Below are 19,090 nucleotides of genomic sequence, written 5' to 3'. Positions count from 1 at the left end.
GCCAAATGACTGGACTTGTTTGGGAGGAAAATTTATTCCACTGCCAGTCTACAGTTCTGGGTGGTGTGACACAGCAGGGACTGAGTGGGGCGGATTGACCTAGGACTGTGGCAGGGGAGTTTACTGGGACTGTCTGATCGGTGATGAGATAGCAGGGGGTGACTTCACTGGCTGGGACGATACCTGAGCCTGTCACCTGAGCCCAGGAGGGGGTTGGGTCCAGGGGACATCTTCTGCCGGGGAAACTGGACAAAGGCTGGAGGAGGAGCCAGGGGGAGGCTGGGTGAGACGGCTGGAGGGGTATGTCCAGTTTGGAGTTGGCTGGGGAAGAGGAGGGAGCCCCCAAGTCTGGGGTTTAATCTCCATGCCCCCCAGAAGGACCTGACTGAGGGGTCCTGTTTGTACCTGCAAGTTCTGGTCTGGACTGTGTTCCTGTCATCCCTAATAAATCTTCCATTTTACTGTCTGGCTGAGAGTCATGGGGAATCGCAGGAAGTGGGGGTGCAGGGCCAAGACTCCCCATACTCCAGGACAACTGGTGGCAGAGGTGGGATCTACTGCACCCCGTGGATGGGGCTTCTTGCAGTAAGTTACAGGGGGAGCAGTAAACGAAGGGGGATTGACAAGGACCAGGTGTGTTGAAGATTCAGAGAGGAGCAGTTTCGGGGGGCAGAGGAGCTATGCTTAACCTCTGGGGTGTGAGAACAGCAAGAAGGACTGTTGCAATAACGGGGTCCCCCTGGGGACTGTGGTGAGCAGGCTCAGGGGTGGAGGAATCTGTGGCTTGACCCTGGGAGAGAGATGGTGACCTGGAGAATCTAGGGCTAGTACACTAGGGGGTCCTCCTGGAAACCGTGGGGAGCTGAGAGCGCACAGGTCTGCGAGTGGCCAGCAGGAAAACGTATGCGAAGAGCCTTAAGGGCGACCTGGTGGAGCTGTGCAGGCAGAGAGGGCTGCGCACTGGGAGGCTCACCAAGGAACAGCTGATTGCCCAGCTGGAGGAGGAGGATCACTCGGATGCACCAATCCCTGCCCCTGAGGGAAGCAGCCCAGCGGACGCAGCGTGGGCCCTGGGGCCTGACCGGGCTGGGAGGGGTCAGACTGCTGCCGAGGGCATCCTGAGACCCTTCCTACCTAGGCCTGGGGGAGGGGCTGGGAGGAGCCCAGCGAATACCGAGGGCACCCTGACCCCGGCAGCCAGCAGGGGATCCTCCCGGCGGAGCTCCCCATCCCTGGAGCTGAGGCGGCTGGAATGGGAGAAAGAGATAAATTGAGAGAGCTGGAGGATCATGAAAAGCAGAGGCAGCATGAACTGGAGCTGGCCAGGCTGAGGAGCAGTGGGGCCCCGGCTGTGGTGAGTGAGGGGGGACCCAAGACTGCAAGGAGCTTTGATAAGTGCTTCCTGGCCCAGCGTAAGGAGGGGGAGGACATAGATAGCTTCCTGACGGCCTTTGAGAATGCCTGCGAGATGCACAGGGTTGACCCTGCAGACAGGCTCCAGTTTCTCACCCCATTACTGGACCCCAAAGCCGTGGAGGTGTACAGCCGAATGACAGGGGCGGAGGCAGGGGACTATGAACTGTTCAAACAGGCCCTGCTCCGTGAGTTTGGGCTGACCCCCGAGATGTACCGGAGAAGGTTCCGGAGTCAGCGTAAAACGCCTGAGGTCACCTACCTACAACTGGTCAACCGGATGCAGGGATATGCCTGCAAGTGGACAGCTGGGGCCCAAGCTAAAGAGGACCTGCTTGACCTAATTGTACTGGAGCAACTGTATGAACAGTGCCCTTCCGACCTGAGGCTGTGGTTGGTGGACAAAAAGCTAGAGAACCCCCAGCACGCAGGGCAGCTGGCCGACGAGTTTGTGAACAGTCATTCAGGGGGTAGCCGGGAGGAGTCCCAAAAGAACAGGCCCCCTCCGATGCAGAGAGAGAGTCACCAGGGGGCCTCCCAGCGGGGAAATAGGGAGAACCCCCTCCCAAGGGGAACGCCTGGCGTCGGGCCCCTCCAACCTGTTCGAGGGGACCGACGTGACCTGAGCTGCTATCACTGTGGCCAGAGAGGCCACGTACGGTCCCAGTGCCCCGGGCTCAGGGACAAACTGAGCAGACCCAACCTACCCAGGGTTAACTGGGTAGGGACCCAGCTGGACGAGGGGCAGACGACCCAGGCAAGGGGGGCTACCAGTTTACCACCTGCTCCAGAGGGAAGAGTACCCCCGGCCAGCTCCGCCAGAGGGCTGGAGGCTCTGGACTCAGGGTGCTCGGTTTACAGGGTGGGCGCGGGGCTGTCCCTCCGGAGAGAGTGCCTTGTTCCCCTGGAGGTGGATGGGAGGAAGGTCAATGGATACTGGGATACGGGCGCGGAGGTGACGCTGGCCCGGCCCGAGGTGGTGGCCCCAGATCGGGTGGTGCCCAACACCTACCTGACCCTGACGGGGGTGGGCGGAACCCCATTTAAGGTGCCTGTGGCAAGGGTACACCTGAAATGGGGGGCCAAGGAGGGCCGCAAGGATGTGGGGGTACACCACCATTTGCCCACTGAGGTTTTGATGGGGGGAGACCTAGAGGACTGGCCAGGCAACCCCCAGACCGCCCTGGTTGTGACCCGTAGCCAGAGCCGGCGAGGGGCACTGCGCCCTGACCTTGGGGAGGGTAGCACACCGGAGGCGCAGGACCCTATCCTGGTGGGGAGGGAGCGCCGAGGGGCACGACTCAGAGAGGCTGAGGCCTCAGACCCGGCCAATGAGAGGGAACCGGTCCCCATCCCTTCCCCAGCCGCTGAGTTCCAGGCCGAGTTGAGGAAAGATCCCTCCTTGCGCAAGCTCAGGGACCTGGCCGACCTCAGTGTGGGACGGACCATGAGGAGAGGCTGCCAGGAGAGGTTCCTGTGGGAGAAGGGGTTCCTGTACCAAGAATGGGCTCCCCCAGGGGAAGTGGAGTCCTGTGGGATCAGGAGGCAGCTGGTGGTCCCCCAGAAGTATCGCCCCAAGCTCCTGTACCCGGCCCATGACATCCCCCTCTCAGGGCACCAGGGAATCCGGCGCACCCGGCAGAGGTTGCTACAGAACTTTTACTGGCCCGGGGTCTTTACCACGGTCCGGCAGTATTGCCGATCCTGTGACCCCTGTCAGAGGGTGGGGAAGGCCTGGGACAAGGGGAAAGCGGCTTTGAGACCTTTGCCCATCATAGAGGAGCCTTTCCAGAAGGTGGCCATGGACATCGTGGGGCCTCTCAGCAAGACGACCGGGTCGGGGAAGAAATACATTCTGGTGGTGGTAGATTTTGCCACCCGCTACCCTGAGGCAGTGCCCTTAGCTTCCATTGAAGCAGACACCGTGGCCGATGCGCTCCTGACCATTTTCAGCCGAGTGGGGTTCCCCAAGGAAGCCTTGACAGACCAAGGCTCCAACTTCATGTCGGCCCTGCTCCGGTGCTTGTGGGAGAAATGTGGGGTCCGGCACGACTGGGCCTCAGCTTATCACCCCCAGTCCAATGGGCTGGTGGAGAGGTTCAATGGGACGCTAAGGATGATGCTGAAAACTTTTATGAACTAGCACCCGCAGGATGGGGACAAGTACTTACCTCACCTGCTGTTCGCGTACAGGGAGGTGCCCCAGGAGTCTACCGGATTTTCGCCTTTCGAACTGTTATATGGAAGGAGGGTGAGGGGCCTCCAGGACCTTCCCCGAACGGGGGAAGTCCCGGATGACTGGAAAAAGGCTAATGTAGTGCCAATCTTTAAAAAAGGGAAGAAGGAGGATCCTGGGAACTACAGGCCAGTCAGCCTCACCTCAGTCCCTGGAAAAATCATGGAGCAGGTCCTCAAAGAATCAATCCTGAAGCACTTGCATGAGAGGAAAGTGATCAGGAACAGCCAGCATGGATTCACCAAGGGAAGGTCATGCCTGACTAATCTAATCGCCTTTTATGATGAGATTACTGGTTCTGTGGATGAAGGGAAAGCAGTGGATGTATTGTTTCTTGACTTTAGCAAAGCTTTTGACACGGTCTCCCACAGTATTCTTGTCAGCAAGTTAAGGAAGTATGGACTGGATGAATGCACTATAAGGTGGGTAGAAAGCTGGCTAGATTGTCGGGCTCAACGGGTAGTGATCAATGGCTCCATGTCTAGTTGGCAGCCGGTATCAAGTGGAGTGCCCCAAGGGTCGGTCCTGGGGCCGGTTTTGTTCAATATCTTCATAAATGATCTGGAGGATGGTGTGGATTGCACTCTCAGCAAATTTGCGGATGATACTAAACTGGGAGGAGTGGTAGATACGCTGGAGGGGAGGGATAGGATACAGAGAGCCCTAGACAAATTGGAGGATTGGGCCAAAAGAAATCTGATGAGGTTCAATAAGGATAAGTGCAGGGTCCTGCACTTAGGACGGAAGAACCCAATGCACCGCTACAGACTAGGGACCGAATGGCTCGGCAGCAGTTCTGCGGAAAAGGACCTAGGGGTGACAGTGGACGAGAAGCTGGATATGAGTCAGCAGTGTGCCCTTGTTGCCAAGAAGGCCAATGGCATTTTGGGATGTATAAGTAGGGGCATAGCGAGCAGATCGAGGGACGGGATCGTTCCCCTCTATTCGACATTGGTGAGGCCTCATCTGGAGTACTGTGTCCAGTTTTGGGCCCCACACTTCAAGAAGGATGTGGATAAATTGGAGAGAGTCCAGCGAAGGGCAACAAAAATGATTAGGGGTCTGGAACACATGAGTTATGAGGAGAGGCTGAGGGAGCTGGGATTGTTTAGCCTGCAGAAGAGAAGAATGAGGGGGGATTTGATAGCTGCTTTCAACTACCTGAAAGGGGGTTCCAAAGAGGATGGCTCTAGACTGTTCTCAATGGTAGCAGATGACAGAACGAGGAGTAATAGTCTCAAGTTGCAGTGGGGGAGGTTTAGATTGGATATTAGGAAAAACTTTTTCACTAAGAGGGTGGTGAAACACTGGAATGCGTTACCTAGGGAGGTGGTAGAATCTCCTTCCTTAGAGGTTTTTAAGGTCAGGCTTGACAAAGCCCTGGCTGGGATGATTTAACTGGGAATTGGTCCTGCTTCGAGCAGGGGGTTGGACTAGATGACCTTCTGGGGTCCCTTCCAACCCTGATATTCTATGATTCTATGATTCTATGACCTGATGAGAGACGAGTGGGAGGGGAAGGCCACTCCCGATGGAGAGTCAGTGGTGGAGTATGTCCTGATCTTCCGAGAGAGACTGGCTGAACTCATGGGCCTGGCCAGGGAGAATCTGGCCAGAGCCCAGAAGAAGCAGAAGGTCTGGTATGACCGCACGGTACGGGCCCGTGCCTATGCCACCGGGGATCCGGTGATGGTTCTCATCCCCGTGAGAAAGAACAAACTACAGGCCGCCTGGGAGGGCCCTTTCAAGATTGTCAAGCAGCTCAAAGAGGTAAACTATGTGGTGGAGCTGTCGAACCGGGCGCACCACCGCCGGGTGTACCATGTGAATATGATGAAGCCATATTATGCCGGGGGAATGTGATGTTGGCCGTGTGTGGACAGTGGGAGGAGCAGGGAGATGACCCTTTAGTAGATCTATTCCCTGGGACCAGAGCTGGTCCCCCCCCCTGGAAACAATTCCCCTCTCGGATCAGCTAACCCCTGCCCAGCAAGCTGAGGTCAGGGGGGTGCTGCGTCCATACCGACAGCTGTTTTCCAACCAGCCTGGACGCACTAATCTGACTGTCCACCGGGTGCAGACAGGGTCGCACCCGCCGATAAGATGCTCCCCCTTCCGAGTCACAGGGAAAACTGCTCAGGACCTGGAAAGAGAGGTCCGGGACATGCTGGCTTTGGGGGTGATCCAGCCATCGGCCAGCCCTTGGGCCTCGCCGGTGGTGCTGGTCGCCAAAAAGGACGGGTCGGTCCGGTTCTGTGTGGACTTTCGGAAGCTCAATGCCGTCACTGAATTGGATGCCTACCCCATGCCCAGGCCTGATGAGCTCCTAGACAAGCTGGGAGGAGCTCGGTACCTTACCACCATGGACCTTACAAAGGGCTACTGGCAAGTGCTGCTGGATGCAGATGCCCGGCTGAAATCAGCCTCTGGGGCTCTATGAGTTCCTGACCCTGCCTTTCGGCCTCAAGGGAGCACCGGCCACCTTCCAGCGTCTGGTGGATCAGCTACTGAGGGGGATGGAGAGTTTTGCCGTGGCGTATATTGATGACATCTGTGTCTTTAGCCAGACCTGGGAGGACCATATGTCCCAGGTTAGACAAGTGCTGGACCGACTCCAGGGGGCTGGGCTGACTGTAAAAGCGGAGAAGTGCAAGGTGGGGATGGCTGAAATATCTTACCTGGGCCATCGGGTGGGGAGCGGCCGCGTAAAGCTGGAACCAGCCAAGGTGGAGGTGATTACAGACTGGCCCGCTCCCCAAACCAAAAAGCAGGTCCAAGCCTTTATTGGGATGGCAGGATACTACCGAAGGTTTGTGCCCCGTTTTAGCACCCTAGCCGCCTCCATCACCGAGCTATGCAAGAAGGGGAAGCCAGACAAGGTGGTCTGGACCAAGCAGTGCCAGGAGGCTTTCCGGGCGCTGAAAGAGGCTCTGGTCAGTGGCCCAGTTCTGGCAAACCCAGACTTTGACAAGCCCTTTGTGGTGTTCACCGACGCCTCCGACACGGGACGGGAGGCGGTGTTAATGCAGGAGGATGAAAAGGGGGAGAGACACCCCATCATGTACCTGAGCAAGAAGTTGCTACCCCGGGAGCAACACTACGCGGCCATCGAGAAGGAGTGCCTGGCCATGGTGTGGGCCCTCAAGAAACTAGAGCCCTATCTCTTCGGGCGACACTTCACCGTCTACACCGACCACTCTCCCCTGACCTGGCTGCACCAGATGAAAGGAGCCAACGCCAAGCTCCTGAGATGGAGCCTGCTCCTGCAGGATTACGACATGGACGTGGTCCACGTGAAGGGAAGTGCCAACCTGATAGCGGATGCGCTGTCCCGGAGAGGGGGCCCCAAACTTCCCCAGGTCACTGGTCAGAGTGACCCCGCTCAGTTCAGTCTCGAAGGGGGGAGAGTTGGGATGGAGCAGGGGCGGATTGACCTAGGAATGTGGCAGGGGAGTTTACTGGGACTGTCTGATCGGTGATGGGGTAGCAGGGGGTGACTTCACTGGCTGGGATGATACCTGAGCCTGTCACCTGAGCCGGGAGGGGAGTTGGGTCCTGGTGACACCTTCTGCCAGGGAAAGTGGACAAAGGCTGGAGGAGGAGCTCAGGGGAGGCTGGGTGAGATGGCTGGAGGGTTTTGTCCAGTTTGGAGTTGGCTGGGGAAGAGGAGGGAGCCCCCAAGTCTGGGGTTTAATCTCCCTGCCCCCCAGAAGGACCTGACTGAGGGGTCCCATTTGTACCTGCAAGCTCTGGTCTGGACTATGTTCCTGTCGTCCCTAATAAATCTTCCATTTTACTGGCTGGCTGAGAGTCTTGGGGAATCGCAGAAAGTGGGGGGGGTGCAAGGTCCTGACTCCCCCTCACGCCGTGACAGGTGGCAAATCACCAGGCCCTCTTGGGCTGTTACAACTTTAATTTATGGAACTCCCTCTGTAAGTTCAAGGAGTCCCTTCTGCAGGGCTTGGCCCAGGAGTTGGATACACCGTGGTGGCCTGGTGCTCCTTCCAGATGGCCTGGGATGCGCCGGACTCGGCAGATGGCCTGGGATGCTCCGGACTCGGTAGCGTCCGCGGTGGGGATGAGGTGCAGCTCCTGGCTTCAAACCGCCGGACTCTCCCAGGAGATGCAGACCTCCGTCCAAGACCTCCCATTCGAAGGGAACGGTCTGTTATTTGACCAGACGGACGCGAGGCTGCATGGGCTGAAAGACACCCGAGGCACCCTTCGCTCGCTGGGCAGGCACATGCCGCAGTCGGCACACGCCGCAGTTCTGGCTGCCTCCATTGCCAAGGTCACGGCAGCCTCGTGTGGGGTCTGCTGGGAGAAGGGACAGAGACACTGGGTTCAGCCAGTGCCGCCCTTCTGCCTCCCGCTCACCGGTGCAGCCTGGCCCGGCGAAACAGTCTGGAGGCCAGACGCGCTCGTTTTGATGGCGCGCTCGAGAGCGACACCCCAGCCAATTCACCAGATCCGCAGTTCCTTTTCCCGTCACCCACCTTCACCCCGCCATGCAGCCTGGTCACAGGTCACCTCGGACCGCTGGGTGCTGGACATAATATCTCAGGGCTATCCCTTGCAGTTTACAGCCTCCCCTCCCTCCCACCCCACCCCCCTTCCCCGTCCCTCTTCAGGGACCCTTCTCACAAGCAACTCCTCATTCAGGAGGTCGAGAACCTTCTTGCCTGAGACAGTGGAGGAGATCCCTCAGGACATGAAAGGGAAGGGGTTCTACTCCCGGTACTTCCTAATCCCAAAAGCAAAAGGGGGCATCAGACCCATCCTGGACCTGCGGAGCCTCAACAAGACTCTCAAGAAACTGAAGTTTCACATGGTTTCACTGGCCTCCACCATCCCTTCCCTGGATCCAGGAGACTGGTACGTGGCTTGACTTATTTCTACATTTCCATATTCCCCGGTCACAGGTGTTTCCTCCGCTTCATGGTGGGCAGGCGCCATTTTCAATTCACGGCGCTGCCCCTTGGCCTGTCCTCAGCCCCCAGGGTGTTCACGGAATGCATGGCGCCGGTGGCCATGTACCTGAGACGTCGAGGGGACCAGATTTTCCCGTATCTCGACGACTGGCTCACCAAGGGCAGGTCTCGGGAGCAGGTGCAGAGGAGCCTCGATCTGGTGAGTTCCAGCTGCCACAATCTGGACCCACTAATAAGCAGAACAAAGTCATGTTAACGCCAGTCCAGTGCATAGGATATTCTTCGGGGCAGCCCTTGGCTCCACGTGACCCAGGGCCTTCCTTCTGCAGGCGCGTTTTCAGGCTATGTCAGACCTGATCTCCCATTCGAAGAGCCACCCACTCACTAGGGTCCACGTCTGATGGGCCACATGGCCGCGTGCACGTACATGGTCACCCATACGCAGCTCCATCTACTGCCTCTGCAAGCGTGGCTGGCCTCGGTCTATATTCCCAATAGAGACGGGCTGGACCCAGTGGTCAGGGTGCTGAACCACGTCCTGTCACCCCGTATTGGTGGTTGGACCCCACGTCAGTGCTAGAGGGAGTTCCCTTCGTGGCCCCCACCTTTTTGCTGACCCTGGTCTCCGACGCTTCATATTTGGTCTGGGGAGCCCACCTGGGCATGCTGATCACCCAGGCCACTGGCTGTGGGACAACCTCGCCCTCCACACCAACATGAGGGAGCTCAGGGCGGTTCCCCTGGCCGGCCAGGCCTTCTTGCCCCTCCTGGGAGGCAAAGGGGTGCAGGTCCTGACGGACAACACCGCCACGATGTATTAGATCAATAGGCAGGGAAGTGCAAGGTCTTTGGCCCTTTGTCAGGAGGTGCTCAGACTCTGGGACTTCTGTGTGCGGCACAACGTTCATCTGAACACTGCCCACCTGCCCGGCACCTGCCCACCTGCCTGGCACCTGCCCACCTACCCCTCAGCAGGACCGTCTCGTCTCAGAGGTGGACAGCATCATCTTCCATCGTGTGGGACTCCCCAGGTGGACCTGTTCGCGTCCCAGCAAAACAGAAAGTGTCATGGGTTCTGTTTGATTTGGGGTCTGGATAAGAGGTTCCCTTTCGGACGCCTTCCTCATTCCATGGTCGGGGGCACTGATGTTTGCCTTCCCACCAGTGCCATTCATTCATGGGGTCCTCGTGAAAGTCAAGCAGGACAGAGCAATGGTTATCCTGGTAGCCCTCGTGTAGCCCGTCAGCACCGGTTCGGCACGTTGCTGAGCCTTTCAGCAGCCACCCCTCTTCCACCGCTTCTTTGGCCAGATCTGCTGTCCTAGAACCACTGCAATCCGCCACACCCGAACCTGGCAGTGCTGCACTTGACGGCTTGGCTATTGCGTGGCTAAGCGCAGACGGGGGGGAAGCTCCACCCACGTCCAACAGGTCTTGCTGGGTCGCAGGAAACCCTCCACCAGGGCAACCCACCTGGCTAAATGACAAAGGTTCGAGTGCTGGGCTTTGGAGCGGTGTCTCAGGGCTGAGCAAGCCTCACTGCAGGACAAGTTGGATTATCTGCTGCACCTCAAACTCCAAGCGTTGTCCCTCTCTTCGATCAAGGTCCACCTGGCTGCCATTTCGGCATTGTATCCTCTGTTCCAAGCCAGGTCTCTCTTTGCCCATCCTATGATGGCACAGCTCTTGAAGGATCTGGAGCGCTTCTATCCGCACGTCTGGGACCTGGTCCCCCACCCCCGGGACCTGAATCTTGTGCTATCAAGGCTCATGGGGACTCCCTTTGAGCCTCTAGCTTCCTGCTCCCTCCTGCTTCTCTCCTGGAAGGTTTAATTCCTGGTTGCCATAATGTCGGCCTGCAGGATATCCGAGATCAGGGTGCTCACCTCTGAGCCAGCCTATATGGTCTTCTACAAGGACAAGGTTGTCCTGCATCCGGTGTTTCTGCCCAAGGTCATTTCCCAGTTTCATACTGGCCAGAACATTTACTTACCGGTCTTCTGTCTGAAGCTCCATGAGTCTGACGAGGAACTCAGACTACACACCCTGGACATCAGGAGAGCGCTGGCCTTCTACATAGATAGAACGAAGCTATTCCATAAGTCAACGCAGTTGTTCATGGCAGTGGCAGGCAGGACGAAAGGTCGCCCAGTGTCTGCACAGAGGATTTCATCCTGGATCACGGCCTGCATCCACCACTGCTATGAGCTGGCAAAGGTGCCCCCGGCGGTGATTGTGATGGGTCACTTGACTAGGATACAGGCATCATGGGCAGCCTTCCTGGTGCAGGTGCCAATCCAAGAGATCTGTCAGGCCATTGCCTGATCATCGTCCACATATTTGTGTCACATTACACACTCAGAAAGTACTCCTGTCTTCAGCACCCAGACACGCAGCTCCCAATGGGATCCAAACCCCAAATAAATCCGTTTTACTCTGTATAAAGCTTATACAGGGTAAACTCATAAATTGTCCACCCTCTCGGACACTGATAGAGAGATATGCACAGCTGTTTGCTCCCCTGGGTATTAATCCCTTACTCTGTGTTTACTAATAAACAAAACTGATTTATGAAGTATAAAACATAGGATTTAAGTGGTTTCAAGTAATAACAGACAGACCAAAGTAAGTCACCAAGCAAAATAAAGCAAAAACACACAAGTCTAAGGCTAATATATTAAGAAACTGAATACAGGTAATATCTCACCCTCCGAGATGTTCCAATAAGCTTCTTTCACAGACTAGACTCCTTCCTAGTCTGGGCCCAATCCTTTCCCCTGGTACAGCCCTTGTTAGTTCCAGTAGACGTCTCAGGTGTTAACTAGGGGTTTTCTCATGACTGGCCACAACACTTTGTTCTGTTGCACCCCCTTTTATAGCTTTGGCACAAGGTGGGAATCTTTTGTCTCTGGGTCCCCACCCCTCCCTCTAAATGGAAAAGTCCCACATTTAAGATGGATTCCAGTATCAGGTAACATGGTCACATGTCCTGTGAGACGCCAGCCTCCATTCTCCCTGGGCTGGCCCACACCTACACAGGAAGGCTTGCAGGTAAACAGAGCCATTGACAGGTCATTGATTCTGAAGCACCCTTAATGGCTTCCACTTAATGTGTTTACATCAGTGATACAAGTTTATGTCTTATTTTCCTGACTCCAGACCTAGAAATAACACCTGCAAACAAATGGGATGACCACACTCAGTAGATTATAGGTTTTGTAATGATAACTTACAAGAGATCTTTTGCATGAAGCATATTCTAGTTGTATCATATTCACATCATAAGCGTATTTTCATAAAGCATACGGAGTGCAACACAGGAGAGACATCTGGGTAGGACGGGGTTTGGGTGAACTGCTGGGAGGAGTAGATGTGAGAGACGGCTGGCAGGATGGGGTTTGGGTAAGCCTTGGGGAGGAGGAGATTGGAGAGATAACTGGTAGGAAGGGGTTCGGGTGAGCTGTGGGGAGTCAATTGGAGAGACGGCTGGTAGGACGGGGTTGGGGTGAGCCGTAGAGATGAGTCAGTTGGAGAGACGGCTGGTAGGACTGGGTAGGGGTGAGCCACAGGGACGAGTCAGTTGGAGAGACGGCTGGTAGGACGGGGTTGGGGTGAGCTGTGGGGAGTCGATTGGAGAGACGGCTGGTAGGACGGGGTTGGGGTGAGCCGTAGGGACGAGCCGGTTGGAGAGACGGCTGGTAGGAGGGAGTTGGGGTGAGCCGTAGGGAGGAGGAGATTGGAGAGACAGCTGGTAGGACGGGGTTTGGGTGAGCCGTGGGGACGAGGAGATTTCGGGTGAGCTGCGGGGAGGAGTCAATTGCAGAGATGGCTGGTAGGATGGGGTTTGGGTGAGCCGTGGGGAGGAGGAGATTGGAGAGACGGCTGGTAGGACGGGGTTGGGGTGAGCTGTGGGGAGTCGATTGGAGAGACGGCTGGTAGGACGGGGTTGGGGTGAGCCATGGGGAGGAGGAGATTGGAGAGACGGCTGGTAGGACGGGGTGAGGCTTGGGGAGTGGATTCAGTGGGAGCCTGCAGAGAGCCGGGAGAAGAGCAGTGACGTGTGTAGCCTCTAGTCGGTGGGAGGCGTTGGGGGGATCCTGCTGAGTGACGTTGCAGCTGCAGGAATGAGCGGGGCGGGCGTGGGATTGTGCCCCAGCTCTGGGCTGGTCCCCTCTTAGGGCAGTTCTCTGTCCTCATTGGGCTTTGCAGCGTCAGCCCAGTCTGTGCATGTCCCTGGCCTGCTCTCTCCTCCCTACCCAGCTGGCACAGCCCAGTCAGCAGTGCGTGCCGGCCTCTGGGTTTTCACCCTGTTCCAAGCCCTAAGGTGCAGACCCAGCTGGAGAAGAGCTGTAACCGTGTCCCTTTCCCGGCGGTATCTTTGCAGAAGCTTTTTGCTGTGGACGACACCAGTCTCTCTGGAAAGAGCCCGGAGACCCCAACGCCAGGCACAGAGGGGCTGGAGAGGTATGGATCCCTGATGGACAGACTGGGGAGAGGCAAGCACAGGCCTCCAGCACTGCCAGGTGGCAGACGCGAGCCCTGTCTAGGTCCATGGGTTGGCACAGCAGAGGGCTGGGTTACTGTTCCTCCTTGCAGTGGTCTCTCTGCCAGGCTGCTTCAGAAAAGGCAGATTTCATGGGTGGGAGGGGGGCATTCTGCCCTGCCCAGCACTCCCTGGGGTCACTACGACCTGGGCCAAATGGCCATGCAAGACTCCTGCCCTGGGTGACAGCGACCGGGGATCTGCTGTGGGAGCCCTTCCCACGCCCGCCGCAAAGCTGTAAACGGCGACACAAGGTGCCGGCAGGGAAGAGAGTGATTGGGGGGCCCAGAGCCCTGGGACCTGCACCCAAGTATACGTTCCAGGTCAACTCAAACCTGGAGCCGCGGGAGTCAGCAATGAGGCTCCTGAGGTTGCCTTTGGATGTGGCCCCTTCTGGCTGTGGAAGGGGTTAAATGACCATCTCACCAGCAGCTGCTCTAAGGCGGGGTCCGCAGCCCCCTGGGGGTCCGTGAGCCCTTTCAGGGGCCGTGGAGCCCCGTGGCTGAAACCTGGTTCCCCCAAGCTCCAGGGCTGCAGCCAGCAGCCCCCTAACCCCTGCCCCAGCCAGGAGCGGCGTGGGGCTAAAGCTGGCAAACCTCCGCCCCCAAGCCAGGAGCAGTGGGGGGCTGAAGCCAGGAGCCCCAGCACACCCCCTGCTGCAGCTGGTAGCCCCTCCCGCCCACACACATCCCCTAACTACCCCGTCCCTGCACCCTGAGCTACCCCCTCCTTGCACCCTGAGCTACACCCCCGCCCGCACACAGCCCCTAGCTACCCCCTCATTGCCCCCTGAGCTACACCCCCGCCCGCACACAGCCCCTAGCTGCCCCCTCCCTGCCCCCTGAACTACCCCCTCTCTGCGTTCCCGCTTTGAGTTATATTTTTTGGTTGTGCCCCCCCACAGCCCAGACCGGATGGGAGGCCCCCTGAGTGAGTCAGGGGGTGGAGGTGGCGCTCCCTCCCTGGACCCCCCTGTGCGGAGCTGGCTTGAGCCCCACCAGCCTCCCCCACAAATAGAAGTAAAACTATGCCTATGCCCAAAGGTCCCCCCAGGCCTGGAGGCCCGTGCTCCTTCCCCCCCACCCCCCGCCAGGCCCTGGCGTTTTTATAGCAAGTTGCGGGGGGGGGCCTCAGGGAGAAAAAGGTTGAGGACACCCCCCACCCCGCTCTAAGGTATGGCTACGTTGCAAAAACCCAGGGCCGCCAGTCTGAGCCTGAGTCCACGGGCTGGGGCTCGCAGCAGGGCGCTCAGAGTAGCCGTGCGGCTGCTCCTGCTCGGGCCGGCATGCTGGGTCGCCGAGCCTGAGCGCGGACCCTACGGCCGGTTAGTGCCGTCGCAGGAGCCCTGTGAGCCCGGCACTGAGATGCGCTGGGTGGGGTTTAGGGCCGGGATGTTCCCTGCACGTCTGCCTCGCGCTGGGGTAACTGGGGAATTGCCCAGACACATGTTCCAGCTGCAAGGGACCCCTGGCAAGCCCCTGGACACACACAGCTGAGGGCACGTGGGCGCCGGAGCCAGCCCAGCCGGGGCTCTGGCAGGGCCGGGGTGCTGCAGTCTCAGAGCCCACAGACCACGGGGTGAGCCCTGTCCGCTGGGAGGCTGGCTTTCCTGTGGGCTCCCGCAGGGCTGGGTGGCTTGGGAAGGCGGGATGCTGGGGTCTGCGCTGCTGTGGGCAGGTCTGTCTGTCTGCAGTCACACATGGGGCAGAATGCAGAGCTCAGCAGAGGCCATGTGGCTGGGCCCTGGGGCGGGAGGTGGGGCCCCACGGCAGGAGGTGGGGCCCCTAACAGTAGGGAGTGGGCAGCCAAGGTGAAGCGAGGGGACCTGCTGCAGCGGGTGCCCCCGAACATGTCTGGGCACTGGAGTCGCTGAGCCATGCGGCGCCTGTTTGGCAGTGGCCACGGCAGTGCCAGCCTGCCCCCGGGATGTGATCAATGGAGGGTCAGGCTGCCCCTCGTGCCAGACGAAGGCCGTGCCAGCCTGCCCCCGGGATGTGATCAATGGAGGGTCAGGCTGCCCCTCGCGCCAGACGAAGGCCGTGCCAGCCTGCCCCCGGGATGTGATCAATGGAGGGTCAGGCTGCCCCTCGTGCCAGACGAAGGCCGTGCCAGCCTGCCCCCGGGATGTGATCAATGGAGGGTCAGGCTGCCCCTCGCGCCAGACTAAGGCCGTGCCAGCCTGCCCCCGGGATGTGATCAATGGAGGGTCAGGCTGCCCCTCGCGCCAAACTAAGGCCGTGCCAGCCTGCCCCCGGGTGGGCGGCCAGGGCGAGGAGGCACCCTGGCTGGCCTGGTCCCAGCCTGTGTCTGGTTCCTGCGTCTTCACCTGTGCTTAATGCACCGCCGCCCCATGACACTGCCCCCACCACCACCAGCAGGGCACCCTGGGGACATGGCACCCCCCCCCCCAGTGATGCTGCCTCATCTCCCCCACCAGGAAGCAGCAGCATTCAGGGAGATGGGGGCAGGCAAGAACCCCAGGTGGGGGCTCTTGGAGACCCATGAGCTGAGCCTCCTGGCCCTCATGATCTGAATCAGTTGGACCTTTTGTTACATTGGCAATATCATTCCACCCTAAACTGGGAGTTTGTGGCAGAGTGGGGCCAGTCCCTAGGGAGCCCCAGGGGGACGGAGGTGGGGGCCCTGGGAGTGGGGAGGGGCTGGCTCCAGGCATTGTATTGGGCTGCATTAGTAGGACCGTTGCCAGCAGATCTAGGGAAGGGATTATTCCCCTCTACTCGGCACTGGTAAGGCCACATCTGGAGTATTGCGTCCAGTTTTGGCCCCCCCGCCCCACTACAAGAAGGATGTGGACAAATTGGAGAGAGTCCAGCGAAGGGCAACAAAAATGATTAGGGGTCTGGAACACATGAGTTATGAGGAGAGGCTGAGGGAGCTGGGATTGTTTAGTCTGCAGAAGAGAAGAATGAGGGGGGATTGATAGCTGCTTTCAACTACCTGAAAGGGGGTTCCAAAGAGGATGGATGACAGAACGAGGAGTAATGGTCTCAAGTTGCCGTGGGGGAGGTTTAGGTTGGATATTAGGAAAAACTTTTTCACTAGGAAGGTGGTGAAGCACTGGAATGGGTTACCTAGGGAGGTGGTAGAATCTCCTTCCTTAGAGGTTTTTAAGGTCAGGCTTGACAAAGCCCTGGCTGGGATGATTTAACTGGGAATTGGTCCTGCTTCGAGCAGGGGGTTGGACTAGATACCTCCTGAGGTCCCTTCCAACCCTGATATTCTGTGATTCTGTGGGGGTGGGGGCCCCAGGGGGTGGGGAGGGGCCAGTTCCTAGGGAGCCCCAGGGGGATGGGGGTGGGGGCCCCAGATTGCTCCCAGCCAGGGCACCGTGTGGCACTGCTCCCCATAGCTCTCCTTGTGTCCTGTCCTTGCGCCCAGGGACTGGAAGAGGAGCGAGTGGCAGGCTTGGAGGCTGGAAGTGCGGGAGCAGCTGCTCGCCCTGCGTCGCTGGCTGGACTCTATGGAGAAGAGGCTCCCGGCCCTGCCCGACGGAGAGCCCAGCCCAGAGGTGAGAGCCGGGGCGAGCTGGGGCTGGGCGCTGCAGCCCCCTGCCTGGAGCCCCTGGCAGTGGGCTGGGTGCCCTGCGCCTGGCTGGCTGGTGTGGGGGGGCCACAGGGCTCCTACCGGAGGTTTGGGGGTTGGACTAGATGACCTTCTGGGGTCCCTTCCAACCCTTATATTCTATGATTCTATGATCTCCACCTGCCGGGTTCCCCTATGGCTGCCCAGCATCCAGCCGGTGCCTTGGCCTCCCTGCCCCAGGGGCTCAGCCTGCCCGGCACTGGCCCCGGGCCCCGGGCCCCAGCCCAGGTCCCTGCCCAGCACCACCTGCCTTCACACGCTGGGTGGGTGGGTGAGGGGCACAGCCCCATTCCGGGCCCTACGCTACCTGCCCTAGGCAGCCCTGTGCAAGGGGCCCCTCACCCTGGGGCCCTGCACCGGCCGAGGCCCCGCCACACACACCTGGACCCATGTGTCCCTGCCCAGGCCCCTCCCCCAGACCCATGGGTCCCTGCCCAGCCCCCTGGACCCATGTGTCTCTGCCCAGCCCCCCAGACCCATGTGTCCCTCCCCAGCCCTCCAGTCCGCCCCAGACCCATGTGTCCCTACCCAGGCCCCTCCCCCAGACCCATGTGTCCCTCCCCAGCCCTCCAGTCTGCCCCAGACCCATGTGTCCCTACCCAGGCCCCTCCCCCAGACCCATGTGTCCCTCCCCAGCCCTCCAGTCCGCCCCAGACCCATGTGTCCCTACCCAGGCCCCTCCCCCAGACCCATGTGTCCCTCCCCAGCCCTCCAGTCTGCCCCAGACCCATGTGTCCCTACCCAGGCCCCTCCCCCAGACCCATGTGTCCCTTCCCAGCCCTCCAGTCCGCCCCAGACCCATGTGTCCCTACCCAGGCCCCTCCCCCAGACCCATGTGTCCCTCCCCAGCCCTCCAGTCTGCCCCAGACCCATGTGTCCCTGCCCAGGCCCCTCCCCCGGATCCATGTGTCCCTGCCCAGCTGCCCTTCTGGATCCGTGTGTCCCTGTTCACCTCCCCCCACCCCGGACACGTGTGACCTTGCCAAGGTCCACCCCCCCCAGACCTGCGTGTCCCTGCTCAGCCCCCTCCCCACCCGGACCCGTGTGTCCCTGCCCAGCCCCTGGCCCCAGGTGACCCTGCCCAGCTCCCCCGCCCAGAATCACGTGTCCCTGTCCAGCCTCCCCTCCACTCCCCCCTGCCTGTGGGTCCCTGCTCAGGCTGTGCCCCGGTGTGCTCACACCCCCCAGGTGCCTGTGTCCGGCCCAGCCGCGCAGCGTGGTGGGCAGGGAGTTAACGCGTCCCGCACGGTGCTGGCCCCTCGTCCCCGTCCTCTGGGCAGGCTGCAGGTCCGCTGTGTGCAGGGAGCGCAGCGGGGAGTGCCCAGCTGCCCAGAGCTGCCCTGGCCAGCCCCTCCCCGCCAGGCAGCGGGGTGAATGGAATCCCTCCCCAGCGCCTTTTGTTCCGGGCCTGGCCTCACACGGCTCCCGCTGCATCCATGACAGCACAAATTGAAAGGGCCATTCATCCCAGCCCCTGCACAGACAAAGCCCGTGGCAAAACCCACCCAACGCCCAGGATCCGAGGCCGCAGATCCCAGCCCCCTGCGCTCAGCTCGACTCCCCCCTGCCCTACGGGGGGGACGGAGCCGCGGGGCATGCCCTGCCTCGCCTTGGGAATAACCCTCCAGGGGAAGGAGAGCAAAGGCCTGCCCCACCCTAGCAGGCAGGAGAGCCCCGCCTGGGTGGGAGCGCCCACCTGTACTGTGAGAGCCCCCAGGCCCATGGGGGTCGAGGAGCACCCCGCGGCCTGCGTGGCGTTCAGCCCGAGCCCCTGTGGGCCCCGGGGAAGGAGCAAAGGGGTTGAGGGGGGGCTGGCAGGGTGAAAGAGGCATGGAGGCTGGGGGGGGCGGGGGGCAGTATGGCTGGCGGGGGCAGGGGGCGTTGGGTGGGTAAACCCAGGGGCTGGAGGAGGAGCACCCACAGAGACTGGGAAGTGGGGGCCAGGCACAGAGGGGTCCTGCCCGCTGGCTCTGTCTGGCGCTCGGCTCTAAGCCCCTGGGAGGGTGCTCAGAGTAGGGCTGCAGCCGGGCTGCCGAGCTGCGGGAAGGGACAGAGCTGGTCAGAGAGAGCTCAGGCACCCGCCCGCCGCAAGGGGTGCCTGAGAATATGCTGATTTCCCCCCAGTGCCTCCAGCAGCCGGGCAGACAAAAGCCCCCCGGCTCGGCCTTCGGCCCACTTGTCTTTCAGGAGAAAGCCCGGTGGAAAGGCTTGAACGAGTCCCGTCCATCGCTCTGGGCTCCCTGGGAGCAGCCTGTCCGAAGGGCAGCCAGGCGCCCATGTGGCTGGGGCTAGGCACTCCCGGCCCCTCACTCCCTGCTCATCCCGGCGGAGTCTGCTGTGGGGGCTCCCTCTTCGGCGGCGGGG

The 19,090-nt window shown here is 59.9% G+C and overlaps 1 protein-coding gene across 2 annotated transcripts in view; it reads left to right on the top strand.

The window, feature by feature from the left end:
* Nucleotides 1-19,090, top strand: part of LOC125630863 (microtubule-actin cross-linking factor 1, isoforms 6/7) — a 155,642-nt gene that overhangs the window by 30,678 nt on the left and 105,874 nt on the right. Inside the window, exons 3-4 of one of the 2 annotated variants that reach the window (XM_048837001.2) lie at nt 12,965-13,044; nt 16,523-16,652. In XM_048837001.2, coding sequence (XP_048692958.2) covers nt 12,965-13,044; nt 16,523-16,652 — 210 coding nt within the window. Of the gene's footprint in view, nt 1-12,964; nt 13,045-16,522; nt 16,653-19,090 lie in introns of those variants that run through there. The other variant, XM_048837003.2, reaches the window with a different exon arrangement.

Source organism: Caretta caretta, chromosome 2 (assembly GCF_965140235.1).
Source record: "Caretta caretta isolate rCarCar2 chromosome 2, rCarCar1.hap1, whole genome shotgun sequence".
NCBI lineage: Eukaryota > Metazoa > Chordata > Testudines > Cheloniidae > Caretta > Caretta caretta.
Note: the sequence above shows the minus strand (reverse complement) of the source record. Positions and strands in the feature narration are given on the sequence as shown.